The sequence below is a fragment of the Oryzias latipes genome, chromosome 9 (assembly GCF_002234675.1).
Source record: "Oryzias latipes chromosome 9, ASM223467v1".
NCBI lineage: Eukaryota > Metazoa > Chordata > Actinopteri > Beloniformes > Adrianichthyidae > Oryzias > Oryzias latipes.
Genome location: NC_019867.2, coordinates 7,426,188 through 7,448,190, shown reverse-complemented (window position 1 = coordinate 7,448,190; position 22,003 = coordinate 7,426,188). Strand labels below are relative to the sequence as shown.

Here is a 22,003-nt window from a genome sequence, read left to right as displayed (position 1 = left end):
ACTCTACTACCCTGAACTCTACACTGAACTTTTGTTACAATATTATTGTTTCACTATTATGGGAGTGAAACAATAATATTATACCTATTATAAACTATTGTTTCACTGCTTTTAGTTGGTGATGACATAGGAAAGCCTAAATCGGCTGTGCTGAAAATGGAGAATACTTCTGCGCTGAACAGAGCCAACACTCGTGTCTCTCCATTTCCTTCTCCTAGCTCATTTCTTTCTCCCTTCTCTTTATCTCCAGTGCCAACATTCTCTTAGAAGCATTTACCCTGCACACTGATTGCTTTCTTTGCTTATTTCGTCCACCCTAATGAAATTAAACATCACTGACTAACAACTATTTTCATAAGTCAAATGACAAAACACTCCTCAAAAAGGGCAAAGAAAAAAAAAACAGTCAAATGTTAAAAACTATATGTTTTGGATATATTCCATATTTTGGCACACACAAAAGAACAGAGTTAAAAAATGTACTTGTAGACTTCTGTGTTTGTTCTTATGACTTATTTGTTAAGCATAACAATCAGAAAGCACTACTTTAGTTGCATGTTACAGTGCTAAAGACTTTCTAAAATGAAAAAAAAAATTGTTTGAATTTAACTTACTGCATACGTTAAACACCAAATCCATAAACTCATACATTTTTCTTCTATTGTGAACTGTTCTACCTAAATCATGAAGAAATAAAGTGCTATCTGTGAATTTCAAGGGAATTTATATTGTGGGTTTAAATAACCTTATGGTAAACGTCATCACATTTAGCCTGTTTGTAGCAGAATCCAAATTTAACCTTAGGGAATGCTGTGGTATGCTATTCCCACCAAATGCCGAGACACAGAAATGGGACAGCTTGCAGAACGAGAGCAGCATGCTGGCTAAAGCCTACTGGGAGCAGAGCCAAATGTAGTTTCATTGTAACCACCACTGCCAACCCACACGTCACTGTTAAGAAAAAAAGTATTACATTAGAAAAAAAAAAGAGGAAGAGAGAGGGGATGGATTTTAGAACAAACCAATAAATTAAAATCTACAGACTAGGTCTTACATAACTCTTAGATACTTATCACACCAACTGGTAGAAGCCCAACTGCAGGGTGGTCCTATTTATATCTCCAAAGCCCAGTATCAGCTCTCACACACCAGCATGTGCTCCCTGTTGTCCCTAATTGGGAAATCTTGTTTGGTGCACTGGGCAAACACGCACCAGCATGTGGTCTTTAAGCTTTCAGGTCATGCATCCACAGCAGACAGCAACTGTCAAACGGCGTGATGAGTCTCATGCAAAGTTGATTTAGGCTCTTGGTGTGTCTAAGGTTAACTGCAGATGAGTTTTTTGATCAAAAGCTCTTGCCTGCAGACAATTATCAGCATTCACAGTTTTTATATTTTTATTTCAAAATCCAAGAATATAAACATATTTTTTGGTTTTAGTATCATTATAAAAGCACAACTAAGAGCAAACTAACAAGACTGTGTTGACACAAAGCAGTTTTGGTTTATTGCCAACACCAAGGAAAATGCTAAAGTGCAGTTCCCCTTATATGTTCTATTAGTTTATCTATGGAGGCTGCATATATTTATGCAACAGGCCAAACTAAAGATAATTGTAGCACTGCTTAGAATGAAAAGCACTTTTTTTGGCTAATATGCAAGTTTGTTTTGTTAACAGTTTAACTTGTTTGTTTTCCTGTGTGACTTGTGTTTCATTTAGCTACCAGTATCTGGGTTTGTATTTTTTTGGTACTTTACTAATCCTACTAAAAAATATTGACTTTTTAAGTGTTTTACAACCTGCACTGCCCTCATGAAAAAACTAATGATATGGTTTTCATCGGTTAGCTATAAAAAAAAAAAGCTAAAATTTGTGACTGGTTGGCCACTTGTCTAAGCCTTTGATTGTATATAAAAGCTGGACCGAGTGAGTGTGATGCCATGCATTGAAAATGGTTTACTTCCAGCTCCAGTGAAATGAACTCACGACCTTCCAGTCTCAGGGCAGTCACACCACCAAAAGGCCACTGAGCTGGAAAGCCTTACCCCTACCACTTAAAAGTGGTTTCGGGAGAATTGTCAAATGTTTTGAATGTTCAATGTGATACTACACACTTTTATTGAGGCATTTGATTGGTCAGTTTATAACTTGGATTACTTGCACTACAAAAAAAATTAGCGTTAGTAAGAACATGTGAAAAAAGTAGCAGAGCAAGAATGGTTATTCTGACCATATAATGAATGAGTATTAGCTGTTTATTTCTCAGTAAAAGTCAAAGGGATTTTGGCTTCTTGGAACCAGCGGGTACTTCCTATTTTGGAACATTGCAAAATCTGGTCCATAAAATGAAATGCAAACACCACCTTACTTGTTTCTTCATTTTCACATGGTAACCTTCTTGTTCTAGCATTCTCATGCCACAAAAGGTGTATATTTTAATTATTTCCATTTCCTGTACTGTGGCTGATTTTCTACACACATTACACCCCCATGCACTTTAGTGGTTCAAAACAGGACATGCTCCTAATTGAGATTACTCATTAAGTAAAATACAATTTACAACAAGCTCCATCCATCTGGGCTTTTTATAGCTCCGGCCTTGTTGCAGACATCAGTCGGATTCAATCCACTGCATATGACTCAATTAATTTGCACGGCATCAAGGCTCACTGAGACATCAAACACACCAGCTTTTCCTGTAATAACTGGAGTGGAAAAAATTAATGATTATAAAAACAAATGCAGAAACATGTGCATCACAGAGCCGGGCTTAAAACTGTTTTTATTACTACGTTTGAATTTTAATCCTCTGAATCACTGAATGAAACAGCAATGGATCATTTTATTGAGCATAGAGAGTTAGTGACTGTGCCAGTCTGGCCAGATTAAACAGAAAAAGAAATTAAGGCTGACGGGAAAAAGAAGAATGGGAGACAATCATTTATGAAAAGAACCAGGAGGAGACAGAAAAACAAGGATCACAGAGATTAAGAGAACAAGATAATGTCAGACCAGACGGGATGTGGGGAGGGGAGGTAAAAGGAGAGGAGATGGCGCCAGGTTTGCAGGCTGACAGTCCAGGTGGCAAAGCAAAAGAGACCAAAGGTTGCTCTGGCAGGGAAGCAATCACAGGGACAGGAAGCCCTGCCCTGGCAAGCAGCAACAAGCACACAAAACCAAATACACTTGTACATACATTCATACAAAGTGCACCAGTATGGGTTGCTGTCATTGGAATGAGCTTCTGAGATTGTGTTAAAAGCCCATTCCGATGAAAATTGTGCTTTTGGCGTTTTTACCATGTTCTTAGAGCATTTTTCAAATGATGGAGGATGTAGCTCAAAATTGCACTTTGGAGTATTTCTTTATTTAAATCATTGTGAATCAGCAGCAGACGGAAAACAAATGCATTTAGGAAAAAGCTTATTTGTGACGTGGAAACTACGTTGGGCGGGCTGCAAACTCCCTGATTCTAGCTTTCAGTCCTGCCCACAACACAGACGCAAATTTCTAATCAACTACAGCCGCTCTCAAGAAAGTTTGGCTAAAAACTGCATTACCATAATTAAAAGTCCAATGGAAACATGTTTAAAATACTGCAGATAAAAAAAATGGTTCCTCTGGAATTTCTGTCATAATGGATGACATATACAAAATAATTTAAGCTTCAAACTGTGTTTTTGTGTATTTCTTTATCGAAATTGTGGCGAATGAGGCGCAGATTAAAAACGCCATTCGAAAAACGTTCTCAGTTGTGACACAGCAACTGTAACGGGCTCTGCTTCATTCTGATGCATCCACTTGCAGACAAATTGATCCATTAATGTCTTTTTTTTTCCTCATCTGAGCTTCGAACTGATTCAAAACTGTACGGCTTGATAGCATCAATATTGCTCGCCATTTTTTTTCTTGCTACAGTAATGTTAGCTTGGGGTTGTGAGGGGCTGTAAGCTAGCAGGAAAGAGTAAACAAAGGAATAATGGGATATCAGCATAGGCTTACTTTGACACCAACTATCCCACCCACAACTCAGACGTGAATTTTTTATATTTATATAAGATTTATCATCATATATAATCATATATATCATCAATATATAAAAAATTTGATTTTATGTTTACTATACAATTACCAGTATGAAGGCCAGTGAGATGACTATTGTTGTCATATTGAGCTGTCTAAAAAAATTGAATTGAATTGAATTTCTGATAGATTCCTGCCGGTCTGCAAAAAATATGTCTTAAAAGACGACATAGGTTTTTTTTTTCTTTTCTTTTGGGCTAAAAACTGCACAATCAAAAAACCACTGGGAACGCTTTTACAATGGATAAAACTACATTTGTAGTAATCAAATTTTTAATTGGGCTGAATAAAATCATCTATCCAATTCTAGTTGTGAAAATTATGATATGCATTTTCCATATATAATATACCTTATCTAAATCATAAAAGGAAAACCATAACCCCACTGTTGATTCTGTTAATTCCATCTAATTCTTTAAAAAATAATCTAAATGTCTGTCTAAAGTGCAAACGTGCCTAAACTCATGCAAGCTTCAAAAAAATGGTTGGAAGATTCTAGAGATGTTTGACTATGATATGGGTCATTGAGAACATCATCTCTACAGCAGCAGGATCCCAGGGTTTGTCTGGGATTTCAATGTGTCCCTAAACATGATGTTGAACAGTTTTAGGTGTCGTGCCAGTGGAATATCAAGTACAGTTTGAAGACTATCAGCCTGGGCTACTAAATGACATGTGTGGTCCAGGCAGGAGAAAAAAGGGAGACGATAAAGAATTCCTACTAGTGGTCTAAAAGTTCTCCATTTCCTAAAGTAAAGCATATACCAGGGTGTTAGATAGGGCACTAATGTTGTGCCAAAGGTTTAAGAAAAAATAACCAGCTTTTCTTCATCTCTTTAATGCGTGGGAATCAAATCAAGAATGTTTGTGATGGGGTACAAGACAGTCACATGTGCATTTTTTGAAATTTGCTAAGTTTTGATTATGTTTAAAATTCAACAACAATAAAATGGTTAACAGATGGAGACTCCCTAGTGAGTCCAGTTTGCTGGGAGCTGCTGATCTTTTTCACATCTGGGATTAAAATACTGAAGGAGTTTGTAATTTGTTTTTATGCATCCCAGTGAAAAAGTTACAGTATTTGGGACATTTGGTAAAGACGCCCTCCAGTGAAGGTGTTTCCAGAATTATTCCTCCATTGACCTGTGAGTGACCCAAAGACGAGTTGGAGAGATTACATCTCGCAGCTGGACAGAGAATGCCTCTGACTTCCTCTGAAGGAGCTGGAAAACATGGCTGTGGAGCAGGAGGTCTGGAGATATAAACAAACTCATTCCTAACCACTTGGAAAAGAGGTTAAAAATGTTTCTAGGCGAGAAAACAGATTTTAGACTTCTATTCTCAGAAAACCTTTGATCGAAACATACGAATTGTGAAATTGTGGGTTGTTGTGAATTGTGAAATCTGCATCAGCATTTACAGAAAAGCAAGTCATTCTGAATTTTCCTTGGTTCCGAAATGATGACTCAACACACTCGTGTACATTTGTCACTTGTCAATTAAAACTTTGACACAATAATTAAAACCAAGAAAAAACTGTGGCAGACTGCCTGACTTGCTCTTACGAATAAATCTCAATCTTACACAAATATTATTTTAAAACTGTCTCAAGAAAAACACAAGTAAAAATATGAAAGTACGTTTTTATAATAATCCAATTCTATCACACTCTTTTTTAAAGCTATATCCAGCAACCTCCTTTACCACAGGCTAATAAGGTTACTCAGGTCCAACAGCTGACCCTGGAATAACCAGGACATCCGTGAACAGAGACTGACACCATGTGCCCCTCTTCTCATCCCTTCTATCACCTTTTTAACATTAGAGCATTATACTAAAGGAGAACACCCTGACAGAACAAATGTAAACTGGTTTGTCTTTTTATAACCCTGCTTCTTAACCCTTTCTTCTGTTATGAATGTGTATCCAGCATTTTGAAGACTCACTCCGATCCCCTTTTGATCTATTGTATAAGTGTTCCCAGTTGTCTTTTAATTAGCATTATGTCATTTTTAGCCAACATGAATTCAAATTGTAACCGGTTGATATCATGTATAAACAAGTAGAAAAAAACGTTATAACAAAAAGAGCAGAAGGTGAGACACACACAGGCTGAAATAAACCCTGACACCTGAGATTACTTTGCCATTTAATCCTGTGTCTTCAGAATGGCATCATTTAATCCAGGGAAAGAAGAGAAGGGGCAACGATGCATCTTGTAATTGTTTGAAAATTAAATGCCCACTTTAATTATTTTGAAGAAACACATGGAAATGCTTTTACAGTGGTGGACAAAATTGTTGATACCCCTCAGTTAAATAAAGAAAGTCCACAATGCTCTCTGAAATTACTTGAAACATTCAAAAGTAACATTCAATCATTCATTTTCTATTCCGTTTTGTCCCTTTCGGGGTCACGGGGCTGCCGGAGCCTATCCCGGCCACTTGTGGGCGAAGGCAGGGGATGCCCTGGACAGTTCGCCAGTCTGTTGCAGGGTAGAATGTCCACAATCACACACCCATTCACCCTCACACCTATGGACAATTTAGAGTTGCCAATTAACCTATGAAGCATGTTTTTGGACGGTGGGAGGAAGCCGGAGACCCCGGAGAAAACCCACGCATACACAGGGAGAACCGGCAAACTCCACACAGAAAGGTCCCCGATTGATGTTCTGTTTTTCAGGTCCCCCAGCCGGGACTTGAACCAGGGGCCTTCTTGCTGTGAGGCAAGAGCGCTAACCACTGCGCCACCGTGCAGCCCTCAAAAGTAAAAATATATTTATATATTTAAAAATATTTTTTTAAATTAGTCTTAGAAATCTCAGGTTGTTTCTGAAAAATACAAAATGAGGCAGCAACTTTGGTAAATAACCTGTCTTTGTGTCACACATGTTCTTTGTTGCATATATACACAAATACCGGTACATGGGATTTTTGTTTTGCCTCGAAAATATTTTAGCCGAGTCTCATGTTTCCACAACAATAACACAATGCAGCTTTTCTCGAGATGCACAAAAAACATTCTGTGGTCGTTTCCTGCAGTCTGGGAACGGACAGAGCGAAGGAATGTCTGCATCTGCGATAAAACAAAAGTCCCACTGCGTTAAAAAAAATGTGTTTGTGGCATTATTTACTTTCATTTGAGCACAAACTAAAAGTATGCATCCAGCATTTTAGAGACCCACTCCGCTAATGTTTTGAGCCATTTTAAAAGTGTCCCCAGTGGTCTTTTATTTATGCTTATGTTGTTTTTGGCCAAAATCGAAAACCTGTGTTGTTTTTTAGGACATAGTTTCTGCAGAGCAGCAGGAATCCATTAGGAATTTGCCTCCAACTCGTGAGCGGGACCATTGCCGCAGAGTCTTTCCCATCTCGTTGCTAAAAGCTCCCTGTTTATGCGCTCTCCTGCTGGCTTACAAACCTTCACAACTCCAACCTAACATTAGCAGTGCAGCCAAAGTGGTGAGCATTATTGGAGCTATCCATCCGTACAGTTTTGAGCCTGATGCCAGCTGGAACAAGGAAACATAGACATACATAGATCTAGGTGTCTACAAGTGGTTGTATCAGAATGGAACAGAGCAGGGAGCTTGCAGCCTGCACAGTGTATTTTCTATGTAACAAATACAATCTTTTTTAAACTGTATTTTTTTGTCTACACTTGATACACAAAAATTTGATTAAAAAAAATTAGAAATGCAATTGTGAGCTTAATTTTCTTTATGTATGTCCTCTCTATCGTGAGAAAAATTTCTCAAGAACACATAGAAACAACACAATTTTCATCAGTCTTTTGAAGTACCTAGTTAAAATTCCCGCTGGGTCTAAATGTCCCGCATCCCAACAATAGGTAGTCAAAATGGGAACGGGGTTGGATTAGGACCACAGAAAAAAATCACAAACGTTTTAATTTATGCAGAAGCAGAGATGAAGAATTTGAGACCTGTCGTTGGAACCTCGAGCAACCAAAGTCTTTGTCAATTTTTTGTTTGACAGAAATCTTAAATCAGGACTTAGATAAACGAGGCAGACGGTTTAAGTTCCATAAGTTTGAATGTCATCAAAATATAAAAGACCACACACTTTTTATTTTTGCCTCCACCTCCACAAATTTCATACATAACCATATCTATAAAACAAATTTGCCCTTTAGAATAAATGAGTAATACTAAAATGAAATTAATGAGAATAAAATAAAAAAAAGTTGTCAGTAAAAACGGGAAAAGAACCTCTAAATTTTAGTTGGGGAAAAATGCCTTTTGTTGAGCATCAAGTAAAAAGTGAAATACAAACAGTATAAAGGACATTTTCAGCATCAGAGTAACAAAAAGCTGAAAGGAACCCTTAACCAGCACTGCAGTTTCTAAATGGCAAACAGCTCTGTCATTTGCAACTAGGCTGAGTCAAATCAATACTATTCAGCAATTCAAGCATTCAAGTGTGACAAAAAAGTGTAACAGCCATCTTTGTCTGAAATCTGAAATCCACAAGCCCTTCATGAATGACTCATTACTTCTTTGGATTGCGTTTCAGATTCACTGTGAATTGAGAAGTCGGATGGTAATGTTTACGATGTGCAATAATACTACAGCGTGTGTGAATAACTGTTCCAGGGCTGTGAGAAAACAGGCCTCTTCAGTCACTGATCTGCTGTGAATCATCTGCAGCCATCTGACTTCCGGGAAGGCTATTTCAGTGATCCATTTCTCCACATTGGTACTAGCGAGGAATTTCTACAAAACACCCCTTTCTGATGGACAAATTTTACCCCATAAATGTGTTCTTCTGTGGCAGAAAGTTCTGTTTTAGTATTCACAACACATTTTTGCAGCCTGATGCAGAGGGTTCTGTGTGGGAATGGGACCCCGCTTTTACTTCAGCTAGGAAATAACTCCGGCTTTAAAACTGAGGAAAAATGTCACAAAAAAATAATTTGAACACATTTAATACAACATAAACTAACAAAGACCTCTAGTCTATTCCCTGTTATAGTTAAAATATTTAACTTTATCGTGCTGGTTGGTTCTGTATTTGTGGAACCTGGAAAAACGTGTTAATAATAGTTTGTTTTTTTAGTATGACTATAATTTTGTAGGAAAAAATGCAACTTAAACGCCTGCTCACATTATCTGTGACATACTGAAACCATACAAGGCCTATAATCAACATTCTTTGAGAACAACAACAGGGGTGCATTTGGGCAAACACACTCTGATCTTCTTAAGGTCTTTAATTAATACTCCCAGTAGAAACATGTTTATTCCACCTGAACATAAGCACAAACACTGTACAGGTAAGCTCTTCAACTTATTTGAAATCAAAACCTGTGTTTGTCTTTGATGACAATCCAGACTTAAAGCTGATATTTTAGGATATGGTAGCCAAATGTCCTTCAGTCCAGGTCCTACCAATAAACATTAGCTGCTCAAAAGTGTGTATACAGCTAAAGGCGGCCTCAACCCTCAACAAATTGAGGTTACGTTTCCGTCTATGCTCTGCACTGATCTGCTTGCTCTTTTTTTTTTTCTTATTCTCAAGAATCTGACCCCCATCCGTTATCTCCCACGGCTCCACTATCCCTTTGCCTCCTTCACCCTCCTCTGTCCTCCTCAGGGAGCATCGAAGGGTCAGACCTCTCTCGTGGTCTCATCAGTTGATTTCTTAGAACCCCTGGAGGAAACGGAAAAGCTGACGTCCGATAACATCTCTGGTAAAAGGACGTGAAGCCATGACATTGTCCGATACACAACTGATAGGCAAGGCTGCAAAGTCGGCGACTTCTTGGTTTTTGTGCGTCTGATATCATGTTTGCATGCATGCACAGCAATTCTACTAAAAAGTCACAATCGCTGCTTTCAAAGAAACCCTTCAAGATAATAGGTAAAGATTAAACTCACCAAGCATGTATTTGTATCAAATGGAGAAAATCTAGGTACAATCTCACTAAAGAAGTGTCATGCTGTTATCAGGGGAGAGTTCAATTTTTTTTTCCATGGTAATAAAACTTTACAGTAAAGTTTCTGTCATAAGAAATATTCTTCTAATGGGGTAATGTTTTAAAATAAATAGGGTTGTTAAATTATCAAAGTTAAACTGCATCATTTGTGATTTACAGTGTGGGTCTTTGGTTTTTTTTGTTTTTGTTTTTTTATGGCCTGAGTTTAACCCAACTAAATAGATAACACAATTTGACCAGCAAGGAGTTCCACAAGGAAAAAATACTTTAGAGAAAACTCTATGATTCTCTTGTTACTGAATAAATCATCTGGTAATTGGTCAGCAATGAACGTATTTTAAAGGCCTTTGAAAGGTGATAATACTGGCACAAATGTCTGTAACAAATCCTAAATTGCACAATCAGTGAGTTCCACATCTCGCAGACGTGTCTGTTTGATCACATTTAAAGTGCCTTGAGGTGTGACAGCGAGTGTCTCTAAATAATAGAATGCAAACTTCAGATGGGTGCAGAAAATAAATGTAATCCTCTCGATTTAGCAGAAAGGGATGTGTGAAAAGTTTAACATGCAATCTGTTAAATGTTATATATTGGGTTGTGTCCTTGACTGACCCTTATGATGATCACATCTGACCATTTTAATGGGAAATTATAGTGACTAAGAACCACACAAATAGTTTCAATAATAATCAAACAATTTAGTGATCTGTTTAGCAACAGGAGCCAAAATGCATTTGTTTTTAAAGTTTGAGTTTTATCACTAGTATCTCCCATCACCCAGTCAAAAAGTGAGACCTGTGAGATTCGAAGAAAGAAAATTACCCACTAACTGCCAAATAATAATATATGAACACAATTAGGAATGGATAAAACAAATATAGACAAGTACTTTCTACTCTTTTACAACAAAAAAGTGCACCAAACAGCAACTCTGTAACACACTTCCACATTTTATTACTAATTTAGGTCATCTTCAAAGTTTGTTTTGCATGAAAAAGTGTTGAAATTGACTCAAAATGGGAAAGAACAACAGGAAAAGTCAAATTCCCACTATAAATGTATTGAAATAATGGAAGTCAAGTTACTTTAAAGAATTAACATCTCTAATCTGAATCAACCTCAGCATGAAAAACTGAATAGTGTAATCCAGATTTCAAATTATACATGACCATAGAGTGATTTTTGCTAAACCAACATGATTGTAATTGATTCTAGATTAATAATTTCTTCCTAAACGTTTCATTTAGAGGGAGTTTTCCTCTCCACTGTTGCCTTTTGAATATGGGATTACACCAAAAATCCTTGACTGTAATCTTATTATACATTTAGAATAATATGGCCATTTTAAATGGACTGAATTGAATTAAAAGTTGTAACAAACAATGCTTGACGTTTTAGGCTTTTTGTGTAGCAACTTTGGGACAACCTGGTTTCTAAACTAAACTAAACCACACCACACCACAACAACGAAAGGCCAAACTGTAATCCTAAAGTACAAGCAGGTATCTGAAAATACACACAGCCAGCAGTCACAATTTGATGTAATACCCCACAACACATAACAAAACAAAGTACCTGCCTCACATGTTGCTGTAACGATAGATAGATAGATAGATAGATAGATAGATAGATAGATAGATAGATAGATAGATAGATAGATAGATAGATAGATAGATAGATAGATAGATAGATAGATAGATAGATAGATAGATAGATAGATAGATAGATAGATAGATAGATAGATAGATAGATAGACCTTCCCACGAGGTTCAGGTGTTAAGACAATTTCCAAAATGTTACCATGGGTTTAGTATTGCGTCATCACCATGGTGACCGTCGATCATTTCTGCACCAAAAACTTGTTACCGTCTTCCAAAAAAAGTGTTCCATGATACCGTTTAGCACCACCGTGCACGTGCTCTCTAAAGTCCATTACACCAGGCAGAACAGATAGTACCACTAAATGTTTTCAAAGGACATAGAAAAAAGTTCGCTTTTCTGCACAAAAACTACCCTTTAAACTTTTCAAAGGCATGTTTTTTTTAAATATATAAAATATTTTTGGACAACCGCAGTTTCCGTTTTAGCTGAAACTTGAGAAGATTACTGCTTCACGATCAGGGGAATTAATCCACATACAACAATTTGCTAATGCACAACAAAGCTTTTCAAACAGGGAGAAACTTGTGTTGCACAGGATACTCACGTTCTCCTTTATCTCGGACGGGCACCCACCGCAGCACGTCGACTAACCACCAAGTTGGACTTCGCATAACGGAAATGTGTTGAGAAGTATCAAAAGTAAGTCTAAGCGACGTCGGAAGAGATGATATTATAAGTGGACATCCGAGCGAGAGCAGTACGCCGAAAAGGTCGCTGTTTTCTCGCTCATGTTGCCTGCATGCGACTGGACCTCGGCGAAAAAATAGGAAAAGAAACTTTCAGCCATGAACTTGACGCGGAAAAAAAGAGGCTACTGCTCATTTCCGCTGTCAAAAGGAGAAAAAAAAACTGCCGCGGTCCAAGCAAGTCTGTGGTAGCTTCGTAAAGATGGAGGGAGTAGTAAACACCATTTCCGGTTAATTTGTTTTCTTCAAAATAAGAGACACACTGACTACACGGTTTGGTCACATCGTCGCAGCCTTTTCAGTTAGAGTCACAGCTTTGGTCACAGCAGGGGCTGAAATAATTATTGTTTAACTAAAAGGGATCTAAAACTATGCAAAAATGAAATATTAACAGTACAAATCTCATTAAATGTACTGTAAAATCTTCAAACTCTCCATGGACTATCCTAACATCTCTGGATTCTAAATGTATGTATGCATTTTATCATTTTTTTTATTATGTACTGTTTCTACAGTAAAAAAAAGTCATGAAGACAAAAACCCTTTTTAAAATACTTAACTTAGTTCTCCTCAGCTTTTGAAACATACAACAAACAAGCAATGCCACATTAAAATGTATTCCAATGGGGGATGAAAACGTTTGGGATTTTGTATAGGATCTGCATTTGTAGGATTATAAATTTACCCCAAAAAATGCAGTCACTTGACGGTTTACAGAAAATGTAGTATAATTTTTTAGTCAGGACGTGAATATTTATTTTATTTTGAAACTACAGAACCGGACGTGTTTAAAAGGGCTGTTGGGAGCCTCGCGGACAAGTACGGAATGTGAAAGATGAAGAAAGCGGCCCATCTTTTAGTGCCAAGTCTTGCTGGAATAAACTTTTCAAAGCAAAAAGTGAACTTATATTGACCGGATACTATGGTAATATTAAAATTGCATCAAATTAATCCTTGTTAAATGTTCAAATACGCTTTAAACAATCCTAAACAACAGCAACAACCTACTAATAGCTATACACTTGTGTTGGTAGTTTCTTTCTTGCTCATTAGGAATAAATATGACACTTTATTTACCTTTTAATTTGTGTTAATATTGCAACAAAAGAAACCATGCATTTATAAGATAGGGAGCAGATGAGCTGCATTCATGATAAACTTGGCAAGTCATTTTGTAAACAACAAACAGCTTATATTACTGTTGCTTTTGACTCTTGATATGAGCTATGAATTATCCAGATGTGGCCAATCAGAAGCCTGATTGGTTGCACCTATGAGCTCTGACTCAGCTGCTCAGCTGGTGTCTATTCCAGGAGAGCCAAGTTGGATTGATCTGAATGTAAATGTAGCGGTATGTCAGGGGTCTGCTACTTGTGGCTCTTTGGCTTTGAAGCAAAACGCTAACAATTTACATAAAAAGTGTGTTTTTAGTTTTGTTAAATTTGTTTTAGTTAAGTTGTCATTTATGCTTTAGATTACTGAGCAAAATGCTGCACATACTGATGCACATGAAGCACGTATTCTGATTTTTTGCACCACAACAGTGTCTAGCTGCTGTTCAGAAGCAAAGTTCTTAAAGTATAGAAGGGCTTTTACATTAATAGATTTTTTTTTTAAATCTACAACAATTTTGTCATGTTTTAATATTTGATGGTAAAAGGAGAAAAAGAATGAAGGCGCACCATAGTCATTGATAGAAAATATCATGGATGTCTTGGCTTTATTGCAGTTTTAATTCTGTAAAACTGCAACAGCAACTCTGTCTTATTTGAAGTATTTTAGTAGAAGGAACTTCTGCCGCTGTCAAAAATAAAAGTTCACATTTTTATGAATAGAAAAAAAATGACTTCATCACTTTATCAATGTAAATTATTTAATGTAAACATTTAAAAGATTTTCTAAATGGTGAGGTCCTTTGCTCATGCTGGGTTTTTAGTAAGAAACTGGCTCAAATGGCCCTTTTAGCATTAAAAGTTGCAAACTCCTGCATTCTGCATACTATGTGATATGGAAAATATAGGCTGGTGTTCCACAAAATCAATTGGAACCAGCCTAAGAACCAATTCCAGAATTTAAGGCCAGGTTTCACACATCTAGTGGCGTTGCAGGCCACAAAATGAGTGTCCTGAGAAGACAATGCCCCAGGAGGACTGTTCAGTCCCTGTTCGCTGTAAAATAATTTTTAGACAGACCGCACACAACTAAATTAGCCAGGTGGCCTAAACTTCAGTCAGATCGCTTTGTGCTGGACTTAAGTTATCGACAGGATTCTGACTTCAGCCTCACTGGACACTGGTGGAATGAGCTTAAACATGAGACAGAGAGACCGGCACAACCATGTTGGCTGACTTGTGGAAAGAGTAGGACACCCTCTCACCACAGAATGTTTCTTTTGTAGTCTGGAACCATTTAAAGGGATAGTAAGAAGGATTTCAAATGGTATAAATTTATTGCAGAGAAGCAACTTTTGTTATGAAAAAATTAAACAAGTGTTTCTATTTGTTCATTGTTTATGTATGACTTATTTGTAAAGCAAAACAACGAAGATAATCTAGTCATCTAATTTTAAGTGTATGCATTATGAATACAAAGAAAGAGGTGAAACTACATTTCTCTTACCATATTTTAAATAATGAAAGCAATTCTCCTGCAAAATGAGTCGTTAAAAAACAAAATCTGTTGTACGGCGCCACCTGGTGAGAGTCAGACTGCAGAGCAGACGTGCAACCAAGCACAAACACTTATTCCAGATCCTATATGTCTGACAAATCTAGAAAACAACACAAATTACATTGGGAGCATTAAAAAAAATCCACATTTTTCTAAGTATTGCAACAAGGTTTATTGATGGGTTTGTAAAAATCTTTCAGTACAAAAGCGATTACTGACACTGGTTATTTATCACAACACATTAAGGAAAAAAACAAAAGATTGATGTAAAACAATTTTCTCATGCATTTCAAGAGAACAAACATTATTTACAGACATTCATTTCTTCTCTGTAAGTCAGTAACTATTGATGACTGTATTGGAAAAAGTAATACAACAGTTTTAAAGAATACATGTTGAAAGTACAAGGATTGCCATAAAAAAATCTCCCCTTTTGATCCATTTTCTTCAAGCCTTTGTTTTGTGCACGAGTCAAGTGTTTGGCAGAAATGGTTTCACTGTGAACCAATGCAGTCTGCTATTATCAAGATAAGATTGTACCGAGATTAGCAGGAAAAAAGTATAAGAAGGCACGCATATATTCATAATTATATGAACTCCATATAAAAGAAAACAACATATAATCTAGTATTAAAAAGCTGAGGAAAGTCAAACATTTGTTTATTTCAAACACACCAGTTAGTTTCTCTATTCAGTATAGACAGAGCTCCATCTTTCAGTAACCTTTAGATTACAGACACCAAAAGGAACTGTTTTTTTAATTGCATATATTTTTATTGCAGTGGTTGGTCTGTGAATTGACGGACAAACTGCCTTCTGTCTATGAACAGAAGAAGACGTTGGTCACGGGGGGCAATAACGACCAAACATCATGGCCGCTAACACAGGAGCTAAAAATAAAAAGTGTGTTGCTCGGAGCTTGACATCCAGCTTCCACCATGATCTCTGGGGACTGAAGAGAGGATGTTCCGACATTAGTCTTTGGAGAAAGATGAACTTCAAAACACTACAGCAAATATGTGTGAAGCTTTTGATAGGACTTGAAAACATTTGACTTCCTTATTTATGCCTTTGAAGCGGTTTTAATCACCAAGACGGCCACGTCTTAAGGAGCACCAAATAATAGGTAAAATGTCAAGCCACCTGGGCCACAGAAACATTTCAATTTCAAGCTCTCTGCCTTCAACACAGAGGGAATTCTCTTTTCAAGTTGTAAATGAAAAAATAAAAAATCTTCTCCCCACAAGCTAGAATGAGTGTATCTGGAGGCTAAACGCGTTCAAAAGGTGGGAACACGATCAAAAGGTTTCTCCAATGGACTATATTAATCATATGCAGGCCTGAGCAACTATTTTTCACACAGGTTTATCTTTAGTTACTTAGCAGCATGTTAGCAGAAGCTTTTCTTCCAGGTGAATTCCAAAAGAATCACAATAAACCTGCAGGGACCATCAGTTTTCATTCATTGTTAGATTGCAGACCTGCATAAAGGTGTTCAGGTACCCTGCAGGAAATGCCAGAAGGCGTTGAACCCCATGTGGGGACCCTTATGAAGCCAGTCCACGACTCTGAACACTGCTGTGATGTGTCCTATTTTTGGTAATTAAAAATCAGTCGTGCAGCAGTATGTTGGGTCGTATGTAGAGCTTTGAGTTCTGCAGGTTGACTCGTTATAAGGTCATTATCCTTATCAAGCCGACAGATGAGATGACAAGTGCCTGATAAAGTGTTAGGTGAGATAAAAGGCTCTAATTTTAAAGACCAACTCCGATGAAAAGCAGGTTTTGGGTGTTAACATGTTCTTGTGGCATTTTCCTAAAAATTGATATTTCCTAATAATGGACATTTATTAGGAAAATTAACCTCAAAATAGCCTTTTTTATCCAAATCATTGTGAATCAGGAGTAGACAAAAACGCTGTTTGAAATAAAAAAGCGTATTTGTGACGTAGAAGCTGTAATCGGCAGGACACACGCTCCTTGCTGTGCTCCATTAATTTAGCCTAAAAACAGCATGATCATAATTAAAAGCCCACTGCTAACGATATTAAAATAGCTCAAATGATGATCGGAGTAGGTCTTTACGTACATATTTAACTGTCAGTGTAAAGAAACTGTATAAAAGTGGAACAAATACTTTAATTGAGAAAAAGATTAGTGTTAAAATCGGGACACAACTGTTCTCTTGTGCCAGACAAGAATGCTAAAACGTGCTTTTATGCACATTATGATTGATTGAATGTTACTATAAGGTTCAAGCCATCTGATGAGAAAGTTTTGAAGGTTTTGAGACTTGAAAGAAATGGCAAACTGAGGCCTAAAAAACAATCAAATTTCCCGATAATCCACCCGTGTGACTTCACTGACTCTGGAGCCAAAGCTCTCTCAGTTCCATCACCTCTTTACCGTACCAATCATGAAGTTTGGAAAAGCAGCCAGTGCCAGGGGAGACTGGACTCTCCAGTGATGCTCCTCTCCTCCGAGGTGGCACTGGGGGAACCCCAGGATCTGCAGAGCCTTCCCAGACTGCACAGGATGGTGGTGCTCCCTCCCCAGAGCCGTTGGCCCAGGAGGCGGGAGGCTTACTCCATATAACTCCATTCTCCTTGGAACTCCTAGAGGTCAGCTGGACTTCTTCCTGGTGGCTTTTCTGGGCCATTTGAGGGGTTGTCATGGATGGGGTACTTGACGATGATGATAAGGAAGATGCAGAGGATGATAGAAAAGATGATGCAGACCTGGATTGTACCATTTGGTTAAGCAGGGCTGGTCTGGGCCTTCCCTGCTGTCCATCACCAACGCCAACCCCTGCAGCTTCTTGGATCTCCTCCAGCTGCCTCTCTAGCTCCTTCACGACCAGCCTCATGTAGTCAAAGCTGGCTCTTGACAGCGCCTTCACCCAAGACTCCATGGATGCCTGGTTCTCAGCCACCAACTTGTACACCTTAGATTTGGCACAATCAAACTTGATGGCAAAGGCGAACTCCTCCACGGACTCGCACAGCTCCACCGTACATCCCTCCAGAACGATGACCCCGATCGGCTCTCGACTGTCGCGATCCTCAAAGTAGAAAAGCATGTTCCCTTTAAGGACAAACCAGCGCCGATGGTAAGCGGTGTGCCGCTCTCCCTTTTTGAAGAGAAAGCCTGTTTTGTCTGGGGGTGAATCGCATGTGGCATAATGTGCCACACTGCGTTCATTCAGCTTCATCCTTTCCTTTATCTGTTCACCTAAAAAAAAAAAAAAAAAAAAGTCGCTGTTTAGTAAAATAAAAATATCTGAAGGTGTCACAATAGTATACTGCCTTATGAGGGAGCACATTCTATAAACGTTTAAGGCAATCTTTTTTGCTCGTCACTTCAAAAAATCCAACATATACCAAAGCCAAGGTGAGCCATGTTCCTCTGGAATATGATGTGTTTTTTATGCAGTCAAGATCAGATCAACATCTAAAGGGGCACTCAAACCAGAGTCCTTAACAGCCACTGCCTGCTTGTCTTCGGACCATCCCTGTTTCAAATTGCTGGTAAATCCAGATTCTTATCGACTGAACACACCTAATCCAGATAATCCAACATCTCAGCAAGTAGACAAAGAGGGCAGTAGTCCTCGAGGACCAGGGTTGAAGATCAATGGTTTGGACTACAACTGATTAAAACTGTCAAAATAAATAATGTATTCAAATTTGTTTTACAATTTCACATTTCAGATTGATTTTTTAATAAACATATTTTCATTTTCCACATTTATATTCCATAACCAGTGTTGTTTGGTTTTAAAAAAAAATCAAATTAATTCAACTACCAACTTAAACTAAATAAAGGTTTGAAGTTTATAATTTTTGTTTTACTTATATTTAAATAGTTCTGTACATTTTATGTGTTTTTATGGTTTTGACATTTGAAGTTTGTAATAAAAACTCTATACTATGTGTTTCACTAATAAAAAAAATATTCACAAAGCCTTTTTTTTTTACAAAAAAAAAAAGAACTAAACATATAAATGTGTTAAAGGCTTTTGCATTTTGAATCATTTCATTTTTAAACCCAGCACAAAAGTTATTCTGATCCTAGAGGGTTGCAAATATCACTGTTCGACTCAGTCGGGATGCCGACATCAGTTTTAAACTGATCTGTATGTTACACTACTGTACCGTTCCTGCTGCATACCAATATGCTTACATTGAAAGTGTCAGACATGTATAGTGATATATTATTTATTTATTTATTACACCAGGCTTAGTAAAAGCCAACAGAAAGGGTTTTCATCGTTCAACTCAAAGCATTTAGGAAAGTAGACACAGTCAAGGGAATCTGCTGCAGTTCAAACTGAGCATCAGAATGAGGAAGAAAGGTGACTGAAGTGACTTTGAACGTGGCAGGGTGGTTGGTGCCAGACGGGCTGGTCTGAGGATTTCACAAACTGCTGATCCACTGGGATTTTCACGAACAACCATCTCTAGACTTTACAGAGAATGGTCTGTGGGTGGAAATGCCTCGTTGATGCCAGAGGAAGAATTCCAGCTGATAATGAGGAAACAGGAACTCAAATAACCACTGGTTACTACCGAGGTCTGCAGAAGAGCATCTGTGAACGCACAACACGTCCCACCTTGAGGCAGATGAGCTACAGCAGCAGAAGACCAAAGCGGGTGTCACTCCTGTTATCTAAGAACAGGAAACTGAGGCTACAATTCACACAGGCTCAGCAAAACGGAACAATAGAAGATGGAAAAACGTCGTCTGGTCTGATGAGTCTCCATTTCTGCTGCGACACTCGGATGGTAAGGTCAGAACATGAAAGCATGGACCCATCCTGCATTGTATCAACGGTTCAGCTGGTGGTGGTGGTATAATGGTGTGGGGGATATTTTCTTGGCTCACTTTAGGCCCCTAAGTACCAATTGAGCATGGTTCCAACACCACGCCCTGCCTGAGAATTGTTGCTGACCATGTCCATCCCTTTATGACCACAGTGTACCATCTTCTGATAAGGCACCACGTCATAAAGCTGGAATCATCTCAGACGGGTTAATTGAACATGACGTGTTCACTATTTTACCCAATAGATCACCTTTGGGATGTGGTGGAACGGGAGATTGGCATCGTGGTTTGAACTGACTTGTGGGAAAAGTAAATTGTTGCAGCTAATAGTTACTGCTGATTACCTGGATTAGACGTGTTCAAACAATAATATACGATGAGAAAAGGAGTTATTGGAGGAAAAGAATATCATGAAAATACCTGGTAAAAGATGGAAAGCTCTGGTTTAAAGTTAAATAGTTGATTCACTTCAGATTCATGATTCGCCAACAATATAACATCTCTTGTCCGTCTGTTTTAGTGTTACTAATGTAAGTTTTTTGTTTGTTGGTACACCTGTTCCTTTAAAAAAAAAGCAAATGTAGGATTTGATAGTACTCACGTGCGTTTTACAGTGGAGTCCTCTCTCTCACTCATCCCACCTGGAATCTCAGCTCATCCTCTGTCTGCCTTCACATACAAGAAAGGCACCAATCAAAACAACGTTAACTTAGCTGGTTATCTATACGTTAATAATCCGAGAGGACGCTGACTGTCTGGTTTTAGAACTAAACGACACAATATTTTCCACATCATGATCAGTTGTTTCCCTCTCTCTCTCTCTGACCACTTCGTCGTGTGTTAGCTGATGATTCAGAGTCGACGAGAAGAAGAAACTCATAAATCGACTAAAGTGAGGAAAAAAGAGGAAATGTCCTAAGTTGCAGACATAGGTTTTAGTCACTCGGACAAAAAGAAACGTCAGGGAGCTAAACTGTGTGTAAATATACACCTATTGTGCCAGAACTCCTAGCTGCTACGCGTTCAGCTACTCTGCCGAAGCTGCAATTCAGCTGTTTAGCCTTTCCTCGTCTACAAGTTGTGACAAAAACGCGCAACTATCAGACAAGAAAAAAGAGATGTTACCTTCTAGAAAAGTTACAATATTTCTGTTGTTTATCATTTACGTGCTCTTCATATCTTTCCCCCCTTCTTTTCTTGCTCCATTGTCACGTGACCTTTTTTTTTCGCCTTCAACATGAGACTTGTATTTTACACCTGGTCATCTGTAGTGGGGGGTGTCTTCAAGATTGTAGTGCAACTCCGTTGGCGCATGGTGAAGAAGATGAAGCGGGACGCACGGCTACAAATAACACGCGGACCCCATCTTTGCCCTTGAGAAGTTGGCATTTTAGCAGCTAATTTGGCTGAAAAACAAACGCATATAAAACAAGAATGGATTTTCTTACATAAAAAATACTTTATTTGGGTGTGTGAGTCCTTCTTAATATTTCTGGATCTACTTTAACAGAGAAATAAGAACTAATATCCAATTTTAATCCCCACATTCACAAATCATCTCCACGTTTAGGCAAATGCCTGGTGATTATCCCCATGTCAAATCAGAAACACGCATTTGTGTAAAAATGAAGACCTGCTCTTTCGAAATGCATTCAGATAATCAGATCTGCATTTCATAGAATCAAACTATTTTTCCTGTGAGTACTCAGAATCTGAATTATCCCATTTTGTGATAGTTGGAGTAATAATAATAATAGCAAATATAAATAAATAAGGAAGTAAACATATTTTTGAGATTCATTCCAATTGAGGAAACAAATCCCAAACAGAATTTCTAAACTTTTAAAGCCCAGATTGTGTCTTTATACAGCGATTGCTTTGTGTGGCAGTGGGTGAACTTTGAGTCAATATTTGAATATTACAAGCTACTTGCAAAAAAGTTTACATAAAATATACTTTGTATGAAAATATTTGTCAAGTAAAGACAAAAAAAGGTCATTTGCACAGTTACGCTGTTAACCAGCCAAGCTCAGACAAGTGCCTTGTCCTTAACACTATATATTTTATATTTTATAACATAATTAATATATTTATGTGAAATCATAAATATGAATATGTCT

General features: G+C 37.8%; 2 protein-coding genes across 5 annotated transcripts in view; both read right to left on the bottom strand.

The window, feature by feature from the left end:
* The window catches only part of sh2b3 (SH2B adaptor protein 3), a 42,773-nt gene extending 30,164 nt beyond the window's left edge, over positions 1-12,609 (bottom strand). For both annotated transcript variants that reach the window (XM_004072291.4, XM_020705786.2), the window contains exon 1: positions 12,249-12,609. The gene's annotated coding sequence lies outside the window, so the exon portion shown is untranslated. The remainder of the gene's footprint in view (positions 1-12,248) is intronic.
* A 2,598-nt stretch (positions 12,610-15,207) lies between these two features.
* fam109a (family with sequence similarity 109 member A) lies at positions 15,208-21,686 on the bottom strand. 3 transcript variants are annotated; one of them, XM_023958304.1, is made up of 4 exons: positions 21,009-21,686; positions 20,485-20,548; positions 17,471-18,290; positions 15,208-16,012 (listed from the first exon to the last, which is right to left on the bottom strand). In XM_023958304.1, the coding sequence occupies exons 3-4, from the start codon at positions 18,268-18,270 to the stop codon at positions 15,904-15,906; spliced, it is 909 nt and encodes a 302-aa protein (XP_023814072.1). In that variant the 5' UTR covers positions 18,271-18,290; positions 20,485-20,548; positions 21,009-21,686; the 3' UTR covers positions 15,208-15,903. The 3 variants fall into 3 exon arrangements, with proteins under 3 accessions (XP_023814072.1, XP_020561444.1, XP_004072338.1); XM_020705785.2 differs by having other exon boundaries at positions 20,485-20,552; positions 21,009-21,684; XM_004072290.4 differs by having other exon boundaries at positions 15,208-18,290; positions 20,485-20,552; positions 21,009-21,681.
* Positions 21,687-22,003: the final 317 nt, after the last annotated feature.